Raw genomic sequence first — 22,257 nt, 5'->3', positions numbered from 1 at the left:
TGGCTTAATATGGAAGGTAAGTAAACATGTATTATGGAACTGTATCTATGTATGTGTTTAGAACGCATTACCTTGCTCCCATATTAAGTCATAGGCATACTGGGACGGACAATTTATCCATTTTGGTAAGGCAACAAGGCGATGGCAGTAGTATCAAAGCTGCTCTCTTGACTACTCTCTCAGGGTCCCACAGCTGCTCTCCTGGCACTCTTCAACATGCTTCCCAATCCTTCTTCTCTGTCACGGATCCCCTGGCACTTCCCTTAGATATCTGGGACACCCACCATGCCTTTGACTGTTTCTCTAGTCAGATGTTTTGCCAGACATTAACGCTACCAAGAATCATAGTCTTGAAATTTCTCTACACCCTCACCATGCACAGATTAAAAAACAATCTAAATAATATTTTCATTACTTCACAAGAAAATTAATGTTAGAAACTGGCAACTTCACTGTGCAGTGAACAGCTGAACATATGCACGGCATTGCCTAGCAACACCACTCTATCATGGAAATCTTGACAGCAGATTGTAATAAATCACTGATGGCTGCTTACAAATAGTAATTTGAAGTGCAGCCGTTAGTGGCTGGTCTAATCTGGAACAGTATCTCAAATTTTCTGGGCTAAATTAAATTGTGTGGGAATTTCACAAATAGCAACCCTCATACACCATATTAAAATAAAATGTCACTGTAGATCTTAACTCACTGTACAAAGGCAGGGAAAGTTATTATGCCCATTATAGAATTAGGGCCACAGAAAGGTGTAGTGACTTGCTCAAGCTCATATATTGAGTCAGTGACAGAGTTTCTAATAAAACCCATGTATCCTTGCTTCCAGCCCCATGCTCAAACCACTACATCACTGGAAGGGAACGACAAAGGGGGGCTATTCCTGGAAGTCATGCTAATGCAAAACTAAACCAAGTAAAACTTCAGTAATGTTGCCATTCCTGAACCACCCACGCAGAAGTAATTATTTAGGCCAAAATTATCTGTCCTGGTGAAAAATACATTACAGTGGTCTTTGATTTCAAGTCAAAGTACGGAAAGGTTCACATACGATCGAGATCTGTGCCTGGATCGCCTGTAATTGGGATCAGCCTGGTTTTTCTCTTTTTGTTGCCTCAGTACAGCTTCCCACTGAGGTGCTGAATCCACCATGTCATTCTCCTGCCGTAACCTGCATAAAAAGCAGCATACCTAGAATAAACATCTGAAGGATCAATGCTTTGGCATCAGTTATGTTTTGCAGTATTTTCTGAGGAGGGAATTCTGATGTTATTTGAACTGCAACCTTATAAAGACCTGATCAGCAAGCTTGGTTACAACCACATTTATATAAGATTTATAATCTTTCATTTTACTTCACTTATTTCCTAAAACCAATACATAAACAAGAGTTTGCATCAAAGGAAACAAAATTTATTTAGAAATTAAAAAAAAAAAAATGATTTCAGTTTGTACAAGAGAAAAATCAACCAAAACCAGTAAAACATGGCCCACAACTTGAAATAGACCATCTTCCTAACCTCAACCAAAAAAACTCCATAAGGCGATATGCTGATATTAGGATTTTCAAATTCCTGGACTTTTAGTAGAAGTCTGGTATTGCAGTTCACATTTCTGCAACTGTTTCTGGGCCAGCTTGCTCCCTTCTGTGGGAAAACCACTAACAGGGGCCTAAGAAGAAAGAACAATCCACAAGGATCTCCTTGCAGAGTACCTGCTCAAAACCAGTCTGCAGGATCAAACCTTAAAGCCTGTAGCTCTCTCGGGATTTGGCTAGATTCCAGGGTTGAGGAGGAGTTCAGGACTATCTTCATCAGCTCCATGAGACTCATTACGGCTATGGCTATAGACTCTGGCAGTATGGCTCTAATGAAGCCAGACGACCAGGGCCTCCCTTGCCCACAACTGCATTGAGTTCTCTCCATCTCACCTGTTCCATCCCAAACCTGCCAAATCCCTGTTGTATCCCCCCTATAAGTTCCCTGGATCCATGGGACACATTGTATGGGATCCAGAAGTATGAGGGACACTGTCACGGAGACTGCTGAGTCTCCCTTGCATACAGGAGGCAGATCTATGCACAGAGGGTCACCTCCATGTATGGATCTAGAGGACAAAAATGAAAAAAATCCAGTCAATGTCCCAAAGGTTTCCCTAGAGAATGATGCAGTAAAGTCAAATTCCTGTTATTTGTCAGAGCAATGCTTGAGAGTTCAGAGTACCTAGTTACTACAGCAACTGATGCTTTAGAGATAGATGGGATGGATTGCTGTATGTGAGGAGGCCACAAATAGTTCAAGCAAGTGGAAGTATCCAATCAAAAATGCCTCCTGAGAATAGATTGCATTTGGAAATTTAAATATCTGTTGTTTAAAATCAACTGTGATAGGTCTTTCCAAATGATTTCACTTATCTCTAATATCTAACCCTTATTCTAATAATGCCCAAAACATATCTGTATAAAATGAGGTATAATCTAATGTATTTAATGAGAATTGTACCAATGAGAATGTATTTAAAGGCAGAAACAGTGCATTAGCATAGCTAGTGCGCTTTATCTCTTTTGATAGGGTTTAAAACCAAATCCCTTGTATCCTTCCACATTCCTAAAAATGTCCAAATTCTCTATGAAGAGGTCTCAGTGCCAGTTTAACACCCTTATTTTCAAATGCGATGTTTTTTAAAAAATAGTGACAGATCCGTTAATCAGTCCATGATTCACAGCTAGTGCAGATTAGAATGAAATGTCAGGAATGAATTATAAACTCTGCATCTCTAATAACAGACTGATCTTATTTCAGGGCGATGCCTCTAGCCAAGACAATCAACATGTTAAGGCAAGGTCATGCAGGCCTAGTCAAAACCTTGCCAATCTTGGAGATGGAGATGTTTATTGGGGGTGACCAGATGCAAAAGTGGAACAGGCAAATAGCATATGAAACTGTTTAGCCACAGCACTGAATACAATCCTGTAGGAATTTAGAGACAGACTATGTGAAATATCACTCAGAGAGGAGGGTGTCTGATATGACAATAAGCCAGGCATATTAAAGAACCTGAAAATAGGACTGGGAAAGAAGACATGAGAAAAAAAATGCCAGAAAGATAGTTCTCTGACAGGTTAGCTGATCAAGAAGGTCAGACTCACAAAGGAGATACCATTCCCTTGGAAATAAAAGGTATTTTATTCTTATTGTTGTTGCCAGTAACTAGCCCAATCTAGATGTGTTTTTAATTGTATAAGATTAGAGATGTTCTACAAATTGTTTATGTTTCTTCAATCTGACTTTATGTATGCTTAATGATTTGGGCTGGATCCTCAGCCAGAGCAAATCAGCAAAGCTCTGTTGCATGGCACAAAGCAGCCAGAACAAGCTGGAGCATTATTGAGTCTTGATCTCTAAACAAGTCACTTTAAACCTGTAATCTGCTGTGGCAAGAATTAGCATAAATGTATTAATAGAAATTTAATTAATTGTGATTTTCATCCAAAATCAGCCAGTTTGTAGAAAGGGCAGCCATCAAACATGGTGTAAACAGCGTCAAAAGCCTTGACATAGAAAAGTCATTTGAACCTGTGCAAAATGCTTCCAAATCAGAATGGCAGTGTTTGACACCTATTTTGCTGTGCTAGGCAATGGAGAACCAGCCCCAATATCTATTAATGGATAGCATCCAGTGTGTTGAGGAGGCATGTGATAGCTGCTGGAAATATGATTTCATAAATATTTAGTTGTTTGGTATAAAAAATTAAAAACCAGCTGCAATACACTACAGATTACAGCCTAACATGATGTATGCACCCACTGGCTACAAGGTGAGTGAGATAGTACACCTTGGTGACAGTGTTTGAAATTGCACTCCTGCTGTGACCATCCACTTTGTTAATAAGCTTCTGATCAATGATCTCTCATTAACAAAGTAAACAAATCCTTTCTTCTGCAACCCATTCTTCTACTAGAAACCCTTGGGGCTAATAGGGAACAAAATTACAACTACAGCAGGAAAGTGCTTTTCTACAGCTGAAAGTCTGACAGTTCTAAAGATAAAGAATGACAAAATAAAAAGAGAAAAGATGATCTCGCAGACTGGGTATAAAAGTTGAAACCATGATTGGTTTCTGAGCTAACAAACATTCAAACAACACAGTTCAGTGTTATTTCAAGCTAATGCCTTTTGCTTAAACAAATACAACGTGATGAACAAGAATAGCTTTTAAAGCCGTTTTCAGCTCTTGAAGGACAGTAGTGTGATACAATCATTGTATTAAGCAGAACTGTGTAAGTAAACATGTTCGAAGCTAGAACATTTCTGATTGTACCATGTAGAATTCACAGATTTGTAGATTCGAAAGCCACAAGGGATCATTATAATATATCGGAGGTCAGGCTAGGTTAACATAGGCCATAGGTCCTGATGATTTTTGGGATTTGTATGCTGCTGATTTCTCTCTCCAGCCCAGAAAGCAATGACCACATGGGAGGCTCTTTTCTCAGGGCTTCAGCTTTATTTCTTCCACATAAAAATAATTCAGCACATTAATAATCTTTCCTCTAAACTGGGGTCTTTTGCAGGGGCTATCAACTCCCTACAAGTTTCCACTCTACAGGCCTGAGACTCTGCCTGAGAGTCATCCACAAACTCTGCTCTTTTCCCTCCCAACCAGAGGCTTCCTGCCATAGTCACCGTGCTTCTGGCAGCTCTTCTCTCAGTCCTCCAACAGACTTTTTGGCTGGGAGTCATCCTGCCACAGAAGCCAACCTACTTCCTGTAACTCTCTACTCTCCCGTCCTTCCCTTTGCCCCATGGCCTCCTGCAGCTCTCTCCTCAACTGGGCTACTTGCTACTTTTATAAACATCCCATCCTTTGCTGATCAGTCTCCCAGGAGGCTGGACCTTACTCTCCTCAAACGTACAGCTACCCTGTAGCTACGTCTGGTGATGGCGGCATGTGGTGTACCTGTAGCTATATGCCATACTGAAAGGCAGGCTGTATCTGCGCTGCTGTTAGTGTGTAGCTACCGGTGTCAGTGAAAGGCTCTGGAAGAGGAGAGGCAGCAGAGAAAGGCTTCGGCAGCTCCCTGTTGCAAGAGCCTTTCACTGCAGTGAGGAAAGAATCTGGCAGGGGAGAGGCAGTAGGAAAAGGGTCAGCAGAATAGATGGGGTGGCACTGCCCAGTCGAGTCGAGACCCGTGTAGAGTATGTACTTGCATTCATACCCACACTCTTCAGGTGTGTCTTTACTCTACTCGCCTAAGCCATACCTCACAGATTACACTGATATTTATTCCCATGCTGGGAGAGAGGGGTTACACGTATATGTGCACTACACACATGCATGTGCCTGTGACAAGACTCCTCTTTCAACCCTCTTACCTAACACTGGAATAAGATGGTTCCCTAATTCCATTTAGTCTGAACTCCAATATTTAGAAGTCTAAACCCAGAACCACCAAGACTCCATTGAGAAATAATTTCAGTAATTACTAAAGTTTCCCAGGCAATCTTCATCCAGTGATTTCCAAGATTAAATCCAGAATACACACATAAAATTTGACCACTTTGGATATTCCCCTCAGTTATGGAAGAAAGTACTTCTCCTCTTGCTCTCTCCCCAGCATATACTGGTTTTACACTTTTAAATCTTGATTTGAGAGTGGATGAGGCACTATAGAACAGCACCTCATTATGAAATGCTGCCCTTTGACTGAAATACAGAGAAGGAGATAATAACTCTTTTCCAAATTTGGGACCACTGCTAAAATGAGATTTTATTTCCTTGGAAGTATTTCCCCTTTTTGTCATATAGCAACATTTATCTTCCACATCAGTTTTTCTGAGCACTCTGTAAAAACTGGAAATTAAACCTGAGCCTGAGAATCTGTATATTTCAGTTTCTACTTCTTGTAAAAAAAATCTCTGGAAACTCTTCAGATATTAGATATTAAAAGCATTATGACATAATTGCTAGATGCAGGAAGGAGAGACTTGGACTAGGATTTCTGACAGCTTCCTACTGTTGAAATAAAACTTGCAGGTTTCCATCTGGCTCTGTATTTGTATCAGTCTTCAGATACTCTAATTTTTGTACTGCTTGTTCTGATGTAATATTGTCCTCCTTCAGTATTCTCCTCCTCCTCCTGAAAATATATATCTGTTTCAGGCACTGGTTTGAAAACACTGATGAAAAAACCTCATTTACTGTTTCAGCACCTCTCCATTTTTTTCAGCCTTCTCTGTCCATAAATTACCCTTACCAGTTCTTAGAAGTGCCATTGTCAACTGCAATGATTTCTTGCTCCACATGTACTTGAAAGATGTCTCATGTTCCCCTCTTCTGCAGTTTTCTCATTCTCTATTTTTGCTTTTTATAATTTTTACATGTTATTACCCTCAGTTGGCATTCTGCTTGCCAGTCTCTCTCTACTCCCACTTTCTTCCTTGTATGCATCCTTGTTAACCTTTATTATTTTTGCATATCCTAATTAATATATATTGGCCTTTTAAAAATTCTAATATACCTATTTCCGGATGGTGAGCAAATCCTTGGGCATGCAGTAATTTATCTCTGAACACTTTATAGTTCTTCTCTGTCTCCTTTCCTACCATTGCTGTAACACAGTTTCACCCAACAATAACCATCATGTTTACTAATCTGTTTAATCTGCCGCAAATATAATATTGAAAATCTCAATATATAAAGTACCAAAGCAGCTAACAAAACAAGCAGTATCAGCAAACTAAAAACAACAGTGTTATATCTCTGCAGGATTCTGATTATATGTGGTTATGGAACTGTGACCATTTGGGGAATCTATGTAAAGCTCATGAATTCTGGTTGATATTGGGAACTCTCTGTGTATCTGTGTCAGACTGTCAATTGCATTTTGAACATGGAGCTTGTTTGCCTTCCCCGCTGTCTTTTTTGCCTCCATATTGAGTTAAAACCCACAAGAGAAATTCTTCCACCTGGCACAGGGCTAGCAATAGTCATTAAACTGTAATGATCATCCATTCAAATGGAGCACTCTTGGACAAAGAGATAGTTACTGCACAGGATAAACCAGTTTTTCAAGTCTGAACTCCAGGGTAGAGGTTACTAGGCAATGGATCATCTGGTGAGAGATCTCTGATGAGGCCAATCAGGGAGTCACCTGACAAAAGTGGCTGGAGGTTATAAACAAGAGGATCTCTCTCACTGATCATTTTAGAGAGAGAGTGTGGAAGGGCTATGACTGCAGGGGTCAGAGAGAGAGAGAGACAGACAGACAGAATCCAAGATTAGAAAAAGAAGCCATGTGCAGGAAGGAGATCCCAGACACCCCGGAGGACTCTGAACAAAGCCCAAAGAATGCTCCGGAATTCTTTGTGTAGAAACTGAAGCAGGGAAGGGTATACGGGTGTTTTTATTGTTTTGACTAAATCTGTATTTTTTTGTGCTAGCTAAAGAAAAGAGTGATTGGTTTGTGGAAAACCTTACAAAGGCCACGTCTATACGTAGCGCTGTAGTGGCGCAGTTGTACTGATACAGCTGGTGAAGACGCTCTATGCTGACGGAAGAGCTCTCTCCTGTTGGCATAAAAAACCACCTCCGCGAGTGGAGCAGCTCTCCTTCCGACATAGCGCTGTGCACCTGAGTGCTTATGTTGGTATAACTTATGTCACTCAGGGGGGTAGAATATTCACCCCCCTGAGCAACATAAGTTTTGCTGACACAGGCTGTAGTGCAGACATAGCCTAAATCTGTGTACTTCACTGTCACATGTGCTTGAAGAGGTAAACTCTAAACCCAGACCACCCACAAGACTGGAACTCTGGGACAGGATGTGCTGAAGCTATTGGAGGGAAAGGGGGCACTTGTACTGGCAACATAGGGTAACTGGGTCAGGTGGTCCCATTTCGTGAAGCAGTAACAGAGAATCTGTGCCTTGCAAACGTGGCAGAGACACCAAAGAAAAAGCCAGTGCTGTAGCCTACTCTGACTAAGAGAAGCTTAAGAGCAAGGGTCTCAGTGAGGTGGGACACAAACACAGCAGCTGGATGAGTGTCCAGCTGGGAAGCTCTACCAGGTTGTATGCGGCAGGCCGTGACTCACATTTACGTATGTGGAGGGTCACCATGGTAACACCATACTTTGAGAAAATACACACAAAAAGCACAGGGACAGAGCAAATTACAACTCCCATGAGACACTATAACTCCCACTTTTGGCTAAAATCTTTTGGCTTTTAATCAAAATATTTTGACAAAAAATGAAATTTTCCATCAAAAGCAGATAATTTTAATAAAATATTCATTAAGTCTCAAACCCAATTTTCCATCGAAAAACCATGCTGATGGAAACATTTTGACCAGCTCTACTATTTACCTAGCTCCATTATAACTTCCCTCTCTCTCAGCTCCTTTCACCTTTTTTCCCCTTGTGGAAGGAATTGATCTGGTCCCCTATTATTAATACTGTTTAAAAAACATTTTTTTTTTAAATCCACTTGAAGTAAATAGCTTCCAGACAGAAAAATTGGGCATTATCTATAAAGAAATTGCATGTGATGATGAAATGGAAAACAGCAAGACTGCAATCATTCACGTTGGCTTTCAGATTTTTTTCCATGACAAGTGACATGGAGCCTGTAGAGGTGATATGATGGCAAACTATATTTATGCAGATGATATATGCTCTTAGGTGAACACCTTAAGAATTATGAAGGCTTATCTAACTTCTGAAGTTCCATTTCAAACATATTTGAGAATATATCTTCTTAATACTTTTTGTGCTATATTCTAGAGACATGGATCAATTTTCTATTAATATAACCAACTAGAAGGCAATGGTTCTATACATAATACCTAATAACTTAATGAATTTTCTTTTGACCACAGCATGAAAATACAGGGCATGCATATTTTATTATTTAAATATATTCAGAATAGTTTTTTCCCATAATTTACTTACATAATTTTGCCTCAGAATAAAATATATACAAGTTGTATTGAAATCGAATGACCTTATTAAGAATGCTTAACTTTTGTTCTTCTCTTAATCCAAACCTTTACCATTTTCACTGTTTTTACAAGGCCTCAAATTTACTCTTGATTTTTCTTTGCATACCTATGCTAGATTTGGTTTCACCTGATACTTGTAAATATTGTATCCTTCTATTCTACGACCAGAATTAGAGTCCTCTGAAAGCAGATTCATTTTACCAAGACCAAAAAGAGTACAATTTAGTGCTCATTTCTGCAATGTGTATGATCCACAACACTGGAAAATGAACAAAACAGATACAGCCTGGGCAGTGGCAGCACAAATTTCCCCATGTCATCCTACTACTTTAATCCTGTTCGGGCTGAATTACCTTTGCTAGTAAGAAGATACAGTAAAAAGATTCAACGTCCATATCCATTCCATATTTTTGAATACTTGCTGAAACTGCTTAGAAGGGTGGCAACTGACTATAGTTAGTGTTTTCCCTGCACCTGGCCACAGGGAACAAAACTAAGACCAACTGCTCATTTCATATGTGTTACCAAGTAGCTGTCAGATTGGTAATGACTTTTGATCTGGGCTGGAATCAATATGATTAACATTCCTATATGCCATCCAGTCCTGAAATTGTAAAATATTATGAAAATATATGTCAGCTATGAAATATTTAGCTCTTGAATCTGAACAGAAGAAGGGTTAGATGAAAGAGCAGATTCTTTTTATTCTTAAGAAAATGATAAACAATACCCACACTGTCTTGCAGTTCATTCCCTATATTGCAAGAGCTTCTTACTAAGTGTTTCTCTGTGTTAGATGACCTCTAGCTAACTTCTTTCATTTGCTAGTGGACCACCCTGAACAACAACATATTCAGCCCAAAGCTTCACAGGAAAAAAACTGATTGCATCCTTCTAAATGAAAAAAAAATTAAAAAAAGTTAAATACCCAGTGATCACTGAAGTTCCATTTAGTGTTTCATCCTAACTTCATGGTTTGACTAGCAAACAAATCCTCCATACACACTAGTTTATTGTTAGCTGAGCATGTCACAAGACCTTGCTCTGATTTAAGTAATCTCTAAAGAAATCTCATGGATCAACTATTCCTCCTACTAGTATATTGGAAAACCACAATAGTTTTCTAACATCTCTAACTATTGCAATTCATGCCTGGATTATTACGACTGTAAATACTTTATATAGTGCTATGAATTTACACAGTGCTTTACAAACAGAATAAGACCACTGCTTTGATATTATATATATAAATAAAATAATTATTGCCAAGAGCTTTGATATATCTAGTAAACAACTTATTGCCCATAGCACTGCATAGGAAATAATGGGGAGCACTAGTAGCTTTCATTAGCAGCATTATTTTACTTATACAATTCCCCTTGGGACAAAAGACAGGGCTCCACTGTAATACTGTTCTGCTCAGTTAATGCAATATAAACATGTCTTGGGATTTTTTAAATCCCCTTTCACAGCATTTTTGGGAGTTATTTTACTAAAATGGTAAATAAAAATGGCTACCCTAAAGGAAAATTACTGACATGATAAATCTTTTGTTGTATCAACCTTTGCTTATCAGCAATAATAAAAATAGACACATAAAAAACAAAACTCACCCAATTCACTATAAATTGAAGATATTGTCTTAAAAACTGACAGTGACAAGCAGTTTAGCTGCACAATTTACATTTTTTTTTAGAAATAAAACGATTTTACAAAACCTAATGTGCCTACAAATAATTTTGAAACATAAATTCCAGCAGTGCTGGAATCCCAAACACAACAGAATAGTCCTGAAGTATGAGAAACCAAGAAATTTAGGGGACTTGTAGTGCAGTGCAATGCCAACTCTGTTATGGTCAGAACATTGGCAAGATGATGCCACAACATACCTCACTAGGCACTAGCTCTGAGTTGGGGATTTTCAGAATGACAAGGCAGACACCCCCGTACATATTATTCTATTTCCTTTGGGCTTGAGTCTCTTAGACCTATAATACCAAGACTGAAGCTGGAATTAGGAAGCCTTTGGTCACAGGGAGTCTGGAATCAGTCCTAATTCACAAGCTAAGCAGCAGGTGGTGGTGCAGTGCACAGCTGGCTAGTGCTGGCCATTCTCTTTCTGGCACAGGCTTGGCTGAGGTGTGTGACTTGGGAGGAAGCTCAAGAACTGAGAAATGGAAAGAAGCCCATAGCTGATGCAGATGGGGTGGACAGAAGACTTCCTCTGGAGGAGAGGAGTAACTAAGCTGGAAGTGTCTGTCAAGAGTCCTGTAATTCTGGTGGAGCCAAACCTACTTTAACCTTCATTCTCTTTTACCAAGACACTGCATAATTTTTCTGCTTAGCAAGAAAGCTGACATCAGCAGATCCAGAATAGTTTGGCCATTTCCCAAGAAAATCTGTGTATTTTTTGCTAAAATATTGCAAATCAAACACAGTGAATTGTGGACAGTTTTAGGGGCCAATCATATAAACCCTCACTTGAACGAAAAAATACTACTCATTTGTGTAAGGGTTGGCAGAATCAGACCCCTAGTCTCCAACGCAGGGATCAGTCACGATAAGGTCAGTGCAGTTCATTATGGTTGATTCTGGCTGTATACAGAGACACAGCTGAACATTGTGGAGAAAAGAATCTTCTTAGCAGTCAGGGATTAAAGGGCCACTTTCAGTTCCCAGAAAAAATAAACAAGGACAGTGATTCAAAGAATAAAGAATGCTATCAAAGTCAGGGAGGAAAAATATGTACTGCATATACTGTATTGTGGGGGATGAACCTCAATATTGATGCAAAAATGGTTATTAATAAGAACATAAAAACTGCCATACTGGGTCAGACCAACGGTCCATCTAGCACAGTATCCTATCTTCCGACAGTGGCCAATGCCAGATGCTTCAGAGGGAATGAACAGAACAGGTAATCATCAAGTGATCCATCCCATTGGCCATTCCCAGCTTCTGGCAAACAGAGGCTAGGGACACTTCAGAGCATGGTTTTGCATAATTAAGTTTTGCAATAAAGTAAAAAAAAATTATAACGTTAGATTATTACAAATTTGCCTTTGCCATTACTGAACTTTAGGACATCTTTACAATTACTTTTATATACATGATGCTTGAAGAATATTATGGCTCACATACGATTTTGGTTGCTTATTTTTATTAAAGGAAATGTTCAGGAAGAAACTCTTCAGAAATCTCTGCTTTCTCCCAATAAGTGGCAGGAACAAAAACCTCCAAAGAGAATATCTCCTTGGCCACAAATCCCTACTTATCACCTCCAGGTCTGATGGCAGAAACTGTGGAATGCAGGTTTAAATCTTCTATTGTGCTTTAACATTTTATATTGTTTTATTTTATATTAGAAAGATATATTGAACTGTGAGTCACTGAGATTTTGCCTTGCAGAGTGTTTGGTAGTCTTTAACGGTAAAGTGTGGATGAAGCCCTGTAGATTGTAACTTGGGAACCATTTAGTTAAAAAGCAACCAATCAACAGGAGGATCTTCTCAAAGAGCAAGACTCCTCACCCTTGTTAACAGATCTGAATATATTCTTCTTCTAGGATCTCAAAGAGAATGATGTGCAGCACCTGGTTTATTAAGGCCACAAAAGCTGACTTAGAAGCCTCTTGATTCCCCTCTACTCTCTTCAAGGAAAAAAACCTTACTCTTAAAACCAAAGAAAGAAATCTAGAACTATTTTTATTGAAACTGCTTACTTTTATAAGCACACTAAAGCCTTCATTCATTTAACTTTAAGGAAAAAATGTTTAATTGGGATTTGTTTTTGTTATTTCTAACCCCAAATTTTCTACTTAAAGGTGAAAACCTTTGTTTATTCTTAAATGCTTAAAATGCTATGAGCTCCTTTCGTGATGTTCATTTGCAAAATAATTATGTCTAAATGGAACCATCTGATGTATAATTCACCAATACCATGGCTATGTGAGTACTATATTAAGATGTTTTGTGTACCAACACAGAACCAAGTGATCTTGCTATAACAGGTTACTAATATAAGAAGCCATTTGAGTATAAAGTTCCAGAGGGATAGCCATGAGGAATTAGTTATTTGGCAATGCTTAATCTAATACCTTTCCAAACCCAGAAAGACAAGAACCAACTTTCCAAGAACTGGTGAGAAGAAAAGACAATACTTTCTTTGGTGAACATTTAAGTTTAAAGACTTTTTAAGAATCATTGAAGTTTTAAAAGATGCTTTTAAGAGCTGGAAGCCTTCTATATGGAAAATAGAATTTCAACTCTTATTAACCCTGATGGGATTAAAAAGATATCTCGGAAAAAGAACTGAATAAAAGAGAATTAAAGCTCTTAACTTTAAAGATGTCCTGAAAAATGTCCACAGACAAAAGCCACATCACTATAACTTGAAGAAGATTTACAGTCCTTCTCAATTCACATTAGCAGATAGTAAATTCATGGGCTGAAAATGCTGCCAAATCATCCCAATGTTGAAATGTTGAACCAATCAATGTCCCAAAATATTGAACCAATCAAAAGGTAACAGCAGCTATTTGGATGCAGTCAAGCCCCTGAAAGAGGTGCATCTTCCACCTTTCATGAGACTATGGAAAGAGAAGAGTAAAATCTCTTTGAACTGATGTCTACACTGCCAGGGCTGCACGGATCGATGCAATGGGATCGACTGAGCAGGCTGTGGAGACCCGTTCAATCGATCTCGGAAGTGCTCTCCAGTTGACGCAATAAATCCACACCTGCCTCCCCCGAAAAGAATAAGGCTGCATCAACCGGAGAGTGTTTCCCATCGACGCAGCGCAGTAGAGATGACATGATAAGGGAACATTACTAAGTCGATAGGAGATACATAAGCTACACTACGTAGCTTGCGTATCTCCCGTCGACGGCTGCTGGCAGTGTAGACCAGGCCAGAGATAACAGCTCAGCACTCTCATCTCTGCCTGGTCAAACCCTCTCATCCAAGCAAACACAGTTGCTAGAAGACAAAGAACAACCCATGTAACTAAAATAGTGGGGGTCACATCCTTCAAATGGCAGTAAGAGACATAGGCATTAAGATTCAGCCTACCACTTCTTGTTTCTCTAGGCTGTACTTTTAAAAATAATGTGGATAAAAATACTTGGCACTCAACACTGTAAAACCTCCTTTCTATTTGAACACACCAGCCTCAACCAAGTAACAGGTAAGGAATTTGATTTGACTGGAGCCAACAAATATTCGGGTTCAAGATGGTGATGGGAAAGTTGAACTAAGTTTTCTTTTAGAGGAGATTGCAGTAAGAAGAAATGGAAATAGGGTTCTTCAGATCTAACAACATAATTCTATTCCCTGCTGAAGAGAAACTGCTGACAGAGCGTGCTGGAGTAATGACATCCTCTTGACACACACTTTTATTTTACATATAGACTTTGTACTTTGAATGGTTGAGTGGGTTGGTTTCCTTCTATTTTAGTCACATTTTGAGATGCTGACTATTCACAAGTATATGTGAATGTCAGACATAGCGCTACCAGAGATAATATGCGTCAATATTCATTAGAACAGTTCATTTTTATTGATCATGATACATTAATAATGAAAATCTGTTGTAAACTTCTCCATTTTGTTGACTGTAAGGTGCATTAGCAATGAATTCTTCCCCAATGACTAATATGGGGACTTGAATTGATTGCATAAACACATGTATATGTGCTTCTCTAATTAAATTACTTATATGCAAATCTGAGCTTTAAGTTGCCACACTGCATTTCAGTGAGATTGTATAAAACTAGAGCAAATTAATATAGTCTATTGAAAGATCAGCAGAAAAGCAGAATTGGTACAGAGAGATATTAACCATAGTGTTTTGCTCTTTAATGCCTGCAGTGTTTACCTGTTTCTCTTCTTCCGATGCTCTCGGTTAGAATTTTCTGACTCACTACCACTGCTGGTATTACAACGAGATCGTGACCTGGGGAGCAGAACAGTAAATCAGACACTAAGAAAAAGAATGATCAATTAGTTCACTCTCTATGTTAACTATGTAACATTTTGCAATTAATACTTTATAAAATAAAGAGCTTGCGTTCATTTGTTTCATATTATTAGCATTTGCATAATACTGTAAAGTTCTGTACACTGAGTGAACAATATCCAACCAGAAGGAAATAAGAAATAGCAGAGGTGCAGAGAGAATGTAAAGACTTGTCTACACTTGAAAGTGATTTCAGAGAATGTTCTCTTGCATTAATGATCAGAAACAACTGTTTTGAAAGCAGGTATCCACACTATTGTGTTATCTGGGCTTTAGTTACTTTCCTTTTGGACTGGTATGTCCACACAGTACTGCATTTCTTCAAAATAAGGGCACAGCATTCAGGATGGACAGCCCACTGTGTAGTCTTAGAATCATATAAGGCTGAAAGCAACCTCAGGGGGTCATGTAGTCCAGCCCCTTGTGCTGAGGCAGGACTAAGTAAACCTAGACCATCCCTGACAGGTGTTTGTCCAACCTGTTCTTAAAAACCTGCAGTGACGGAGATTCCACAATTGCCCTTGGTAACTTATTCCAGTGCTTAACTACCTTTACAGTTAGAAAGATAACTAACCCAAATTTCCCTTACTGCAGATTAAGTCATTTACTTCTTGTCCTACCATCAGTGGACCTGGAAATCAAATGATCACCCGACTCTTTATAGCAGCCCTTAACATATCTGAAGACTTATCAGGTCCCTCCTCAGTCTTCTTTTCTCAAGACTAAACGTGCCCAGTTTTTTAATCTTTCTTTGTAGGTCACGTTTTCTAAATCCTCTCTCATTTTTGATGATCTCCTGTGGACTTTCTCTAATTTGCACATCTTTCCTAAAATGTGGTACCCGGAACCAGACACACTACTCCAGCTGTTGCCTCACACTACTGAGTAAAGTGGGAAAAATACCTCCCACATCTTACATACGACACTCCAGTTAATACACCCCAGAATGACATTTTAGCAACTGCATTACATTTTTCATTCATATTGAATTTATGATCCACTTTAACCCCTAGATCCTTTTCAACAGTACTACCATCTAGCCAATTATTCCCAATTTTGTAGCTGTGCATTTGATTTTTCCTTCTTAAGTTTAATACTTTGTACTAGTTTTTATTGAATTTCATCTTGTTGATTTCAGACAATCTCTCTGATTTGTCAAGGTCCTTTTAAATTCCAATTCTGTCCACCAAAGTGTGTGCAATCCCTCCCAGTTTAGTCTCTTCAGCAAATTTTATAAGAATACTCTCCAATCCATTATCCAAGTCATCCAGAAATTATTGAATGTTCTGCATTGTAGAGCTTCTTCTCACTGCACATTGTAGGACACCTACCAGAATCCACTAAAATTCTGGACTTGGGGTCAAACCAAATATTTTCCATTATTTCTCTCCTTTCATCCCATCATTCTTCTGAATTTTTGTGAGTTAGCACCATTTTCAAATTGATATGAAGCAGTATGGAGGAAACACTGCAGAGCACTGTGATCCTGACAGTCAAATATAAACTGGCTGATCCATATGTATTGACAGTTTTGCAGCAAGATGATTTTGAATGCCTTGAGAGAAACACTGTGGTGTTACAATGAAACAGGCAATATAGGTACATGAGGAGGAAACCAAGTAGTTACTTCTGCATGAACTTTTCTTGGAGCAGCTTCTCTCTGTGAGCCACCGCTTCTGGACTCTGCCAATTAGCTCCTTCCTGGCTTATCAAGCTTTATACTGGCCACTTGGATAGGAGAAAGGAGTTGTTTAACTATACCTTGAGCTTGCTGCATTTTGTACAACATTTGAGACGGCAAGCAAGAGAGCCCTCACCAATGGGTGGGAGGAACAGGTGGATTTTCTGGATGTTATGAACAGCCAGGGAGGTGACCTTTATGAATGATGCAATCGGTCAGACACAGGGTTAGTGATGTGTTGTGCTCCTATTTTGAGGCTCGGATGTCGTACCTTTGTGTAAGGATTTCATGCTGCTTTGTGCAAAATTGTTATGAAAAATTTCAACCAATTACATGACATCTTAAAGAATATAAGAATGGCCATACTGGGTTACACCATTGTCCACCTAGCCCAGAATCCAGCTTCCAACAGCGACCAATGCCAGATGCTTCAGAGGGAATGAACATAACAGCGCAATTATCGAATGATCTATTTCCTCTCGTCCAGTCCCAACTTCTGGTAGTCAGAAGTTTAGGGACACCCAGAGCATGGGGATGTGTCCATGACCATCTTGGCTAATAGGACCTATCCTCAAGAAACTTATGTAATTCTTTTTTTAACTCAGTTGTACTTTTGGCCTTCACAACATTCCCTGGCAATGAGTTCCACAGGTTGACTGTGCATTTTGTGAAGAAGTACTTTATGTTAGTTTTATACCTGCTGACTATTAATTTCATTGAGTGACTCCCAGTTCTTGTATTATGTGAAAGTATAATTAACACTTCCCTATTCATTTTCTCCATACCATTTATCCTAAGATCAACAGTGACAGTCTTTTTAATCTCTCCCCATATGGAAGCTGTTCCATATTCCTAAACATTTTTGTTGCCCTTCTCTGTAACTTTTTCAATTCTAATACATATTTTTTGAGATGCGGCAACCAGAACTGCACGCCGTATTCAAGGTGTGGGCGTACCTTGGATTTACAGAGCTGCATTACAATATTTTCTGTCTTATTATCTATCCCTTTCCTAATGGTTTCTAACATTCAGTTAGCTTTTTTAACTGCTGCTGCACGTTGAGCAGATGTTTTCAGAGAACTATCTACAATGACTCCAAGATCTCTTTCTTGAGTGGTAACAGCTAGTTTAGACCCATCATTTTGTATGTATAGTTAGGATTATGTTTTCCAATGTGCATTACTTTGCATTTATCAATACTGAATTTCATCTGCCATTTTCTTGACCCATCACCCAATTTTGTGGGATCCCTTTGTAACTCTTTGCAATCATTTTTGGATTTAATTATCTTGAGTAATTTTGTATCATCTGCAAATTTTGCCACCTCACTAATCACTTTTCCAGATCATTTATGAATATGTTGAACAGCTCTGGTCCCATTACAGATCCTTCCCAGACTCACATTTACCTCTCTCCATTATGAAAACTGACCATTTATTCCAACCTTTTGTTTCCTATTTTTTAAGCAGTTACTGATCCATGAGAGGATGTTTCCTCTTATCCAATGAGTGCTTATTTTAGTTAAGAGCCTTTGGTGAGGGACTTTGTGAAAGGTTTTCTGAAAGTTCAAGTACACTGTACCAACTTGATCACCCTTGTCCACATGCACACCCTCAAAGAATTCTAAGAGATTGGTAAGGCCTCATTCCCCTTTACATCAGCCATGTTGACCCTTCTCCAACATGTCATGTTCATCTATGTGTCTGATAATCCTGTTCTTTACTATAGTTTCATCCAATTTACCTGATACTAAAGTTAGGCTTACCGGCCTGTTGTTGCCAGGATTGCCTCTGGAGCCTTTTTAAAAAATTGGCATCAGATTAGCTATCCTCTAGTCATCTGGTACACAGACTGATTTAAGTGATAGTTACATACCACAGTAGTTCTGCAACTTCATATCTGAGTTCCTCCAGAACTCGGGGTTGAATACCATCTGGTCCTGGTGACCTATTACTTTTTTTATTTATCAGTTTGTTCCCAAAGTTCCTTTCTACTGACACCTCAAATCTGTCACCTAAAAAGAATGACTCAGGGTGGGAATCTCCCTCATATCCTCTGCAGTGAAGACCAATGCAAAGAATTCAGTCAGCTTCTCTGCAAGTGCCATGTCTTCTTTGAATGCTCCTTTAGCACCATGACCTTCCAGTGGCCCCAGTGATTTTTTGACAGGCTTCCTGCTTCTGATGTATTTTAAAAGTATTTCAAAACAGGAGAGAGCATGCAGGCAAACAGACAGGCTGACCCAGGTGAGCAGCAAAGTCATATGGGATGGTAGTGGGAGATGAACAGTTGAACTGAAATGGGAATGTGTTCACACCTAACTTGTGGGAAAACTCATTCTGAATATTGGTAAACTTGCTTCCAAAATTACTTAAAGTAGGTTGAGACACTAAATAATTCAAAACAAAAACATGTACTTGGAGGCAATGCAATTTATCCTGAAAACCTCAAGTTGATCCAAAATAACTTTCAAGTATACGTAACTCATTAGTAAATTTTCACCAGGCGGTATAGTAGCTTTCAGCGAGTTTCGCCGTGGTGAGTCTACAGGCAGTAACTGAGGTCATACTATGAAGCTTTTAGCAAAGGGTACTTACACAATTTTACATGAGTGGGATTCTACAAGTTTTTAAATGATCCAGTGAAAAAAACTAATACATAGCTCTAAATGAGGCAATTTAGACAGATGGATAAGTAAAATATAGACAGTTTTGTGCTATTGTAGGTTATTAAAATATTGTAATTAAAGAACATTGTGTATGCGACCATTTTGTTGTTTGTATTAGAATGTAAATTATCTCTACTGAGACATAAATACAAAATTCTCCAACATTCTCTTTCCAGCCTCTCCTTGTCAAAGAAATTTACCTTCTCCTTTGCTTCAGATCTGAATCTTCACCACTGTTCTGGGCTTTCCTATGACATAAAGATAATTAAGGAAGTTGTAAATGAATGGGCCACTTGAAGTCTACTATTAATATACTAAGGCACTCCCATTCTCCAACAAAGCCTTCAGATAGAAAATAGTTGATGTTTGTAAAGTGCTTGAAGGATCAAAGTATTTTTATATCATTTTTAAAACAACCTGATACTCAAGGAACATTGGTGAGTTGTTTGAGAGATCTGAAATTCATTTTTTTTAAAGAGTATGGAAGGACTTTAAAAAATAGCTAGAATGAATTAAAAGGACTTTGCAAATAAACAGAAGGAAAAAGCAGACTGATCAGGTTGTGATTCTATTGAGTTTAACAGTATTCCTTTAAAAGTGACCCCCAAAAAGATTTTTTCATTGATCTTGTGCCCATTTTTGCTCCTGTAGGATGTATACAGAAGGGATTACAGGCTGATTTTTTTCTTCTTTGTTTTTTATATTAGAAATATGAGGAATGTCAAGCTGGGTTCTCCCTGGTTTAATTGGACCCAAGAATGTATATTCTGAATTCTCACACCTTAACTAATGAGGGGATACGGTGTTTGATCTTTACCAAGGAGGTCCCTTTTCCACAAGTCACTGAAGTTAAACAGGTGTTAAAAACAAACAAGACAACTGGGGCCAGATCCTGGTGTGAATCAGTGAAGTTGATGGAGCTAAGCTGATCTGCAGCTGCTGAGGCTCAAATCTGAAGAGTTATAAGCAACTGACTAAAGATCCCTTCCCCTCCCAATTCTTGTGATGTTGGGTTTACTAGTTCTCCAGTCATCAGCGAGTCTTTCAAAGCAGACAAATCATGAATTTTTAATTATTGACAAAATAACAGATCTTTTAGGTCTTCTTTATACATCAGTATAAAGCAAAATATTGACACACTTTCTTTTTTTCCTTGTACTTTGCAGGTCATCTTTAACTATGCACTGACGGATTGCTACAGTTCCCTCTAAAGTCAATGAGAAAGCTCTTATTGACTTCAGTAGGAGCAGGGTAGAGCTCTGCAAATTAGCCAATAGAGTACATTCAGTATAGTAAAGTCTGACTTTTTTCTACCAATGCTAGTAAATAGCACACAAACACCACAATTATTTTGTTATAAAGCTAATGAAAAAACAAAGAGCATTAATGAAATTCAAGACTCAGCAAGACATAATTAGGTTAGCATCTATTCAGTTTTGTCTGTGTCCACAATCTCATGTATAAGATAAGACTTTGAAAAACATTTCTATAATTCTGTTGCCCAAGAGAAAACATGTTATTGGCATGACCACCTGTCAATATTGTAGATACTGCAGACGCCAATCCCAGATGATATATGCTACGCATCTCAAAAAAGTCTCTTATTGCATGGCACACAAATGTTATACTTTTCATGGTATACAGTGTTATACACTGCACAGCCAAATTCATGTCTGGTTTTTTTTTAAGCTGATCCCAATGAGCGCTTTGATGGCTAAAATTAAACAATCAGAATAATGGTCTCGGGAAAATAAAATACATTTCAAGTAACTCTTACAAGGGCCAGATAACCAGCAGGTGACAACCAACACAATTCAATGACTTCAGCAGAGCTATGCAGGTTTATAACAGCTGAGGATCTGGCCCACGGGGTCTAGCATGAGGCTATCAGGCAAATGTAATGGGTGAGATCCTCATCACTGGCTCACCCATTCATGCTGATTAAAAGGGCTACAGCAGCAGCATAAATGATCCTAAAAATTCCATAATCCATCTGGGAGAGGATTCCCTCATCTGTAAGGCTGTTCTCTGAGGACTCTCTTGCAAGCCCTGTGGTAGAAGGCATGCTGAGGATAGTGCTAAGGGTGTCAGGGGCAGGGCTGCAAAGTGATTCTGGAGATTCCAGAAGTGCTGTGGCTCACAGATCTTACATGACCAAGGGGTCCTAAAGTATACTGGGGGTCTTTCCAGTCCCTGGCCAGCCCAGGATTGCGGCTATGTTAGCCCCAGTTCTCCCTAGATTGCAAGTTCTAGGTTTTGTTTCTAAAAGGCACAACACAGAATTGCACCCCATATTGTTTTATTGTAGTGGTCTAAGTTACTCAAACATCTGTATAAAGGAACATACTAAATAGTTCACAGATCTGTTTTCGCAGACATACTGTCCAGTGTTTTGAGAGTCACCAAAGGCCATATTGAGGAGAGCTTCCTTAATGGCTTCACCACTTTAGCCTTTTTGTTGAAAAACAATATTGCAATATTGATATTCTTTATACAATCACATTGCCAAACAAGCAACCTCCTCTCTCTCCTCCCCATAAGGAGTAGCAGCAACTGGGAGGAGCATACAAGGGCAGATTATTCAAATCCCTGCATGTTGGGCACTCCTTTCCCAAAGCAGCTGGCACCAGCAACCACAGCAGGCAAAGGGGCTAACTCAAGGCCTTTCAGCCTCCAACCTCTCCCATTGGACTCAGATAGATTTGCCTGGAGCACAGGGCACAGTGGCCACACCTTCCTCCTTCCACATAGGCAGCAGTAATTCTAAAATTTTTGTTCACCCATTGATTATTGGTGATTCTCTTCTCTGACACAGCTCAGGTTTAAGCTGCCTTTATTGAGCCCAAAGCATGGAGAACTGCAAAAAAGATTTCAGTT

General features: G+C 39.0%; 1 protein-coding gene across 1 annotated transcript in view; it reads right to left on the bottom strand.

Annotated features, from left to right (window-relative positions):
- The window catches only part of EPB41L4A (erythrocyte membrane protein band 4.1 like 4A), a 209,401-nt gene that overhangs the window by 27,425 nt on the left and 159,719 nt on the right, over positions 1 to 22,257 (bottom strand). The window contains exons 17-19 of the mRNA XM_067568812.1: positions 19,581 to 19,628; positions 14,891 to 14,968; positions 1,064 to 1,183 (exon numbers count right to left, since the gene is read on the bottom strand). Coding sequence (XP_067424913.1) covers positions 1,064 to 1,183; positions 14,891 to 14,968; positions 19,581 to 19,628 — 246 coding nt within the window. The remainder of the gene's footprint in view (positions 1 to 1,063; positions 1,184 to 14,890; positions 14,969 to 19,580; positions 19,629 to 22,257) is intronic.

This window comes from Emydura macquarii, unplaced genomic scaffold (assembly GCF_026122565.2).
Source record: "Emydura macquarii macquarii isolate MOO-44397 ecotype Brisbane River unplaced genomic scaffold, CSIRO-AGI_Emac_v2 contig_2897, whole genome shotgun sequence".
Classification (NCBI taxonomy): Eukaryota; Metazoa; Chordata; order Testudines; family Chelidae; genus Emydura; species Emydura macquarii.
This window is presented reverse-complemented; position numbering and strand designations above follow the sequence as displayed.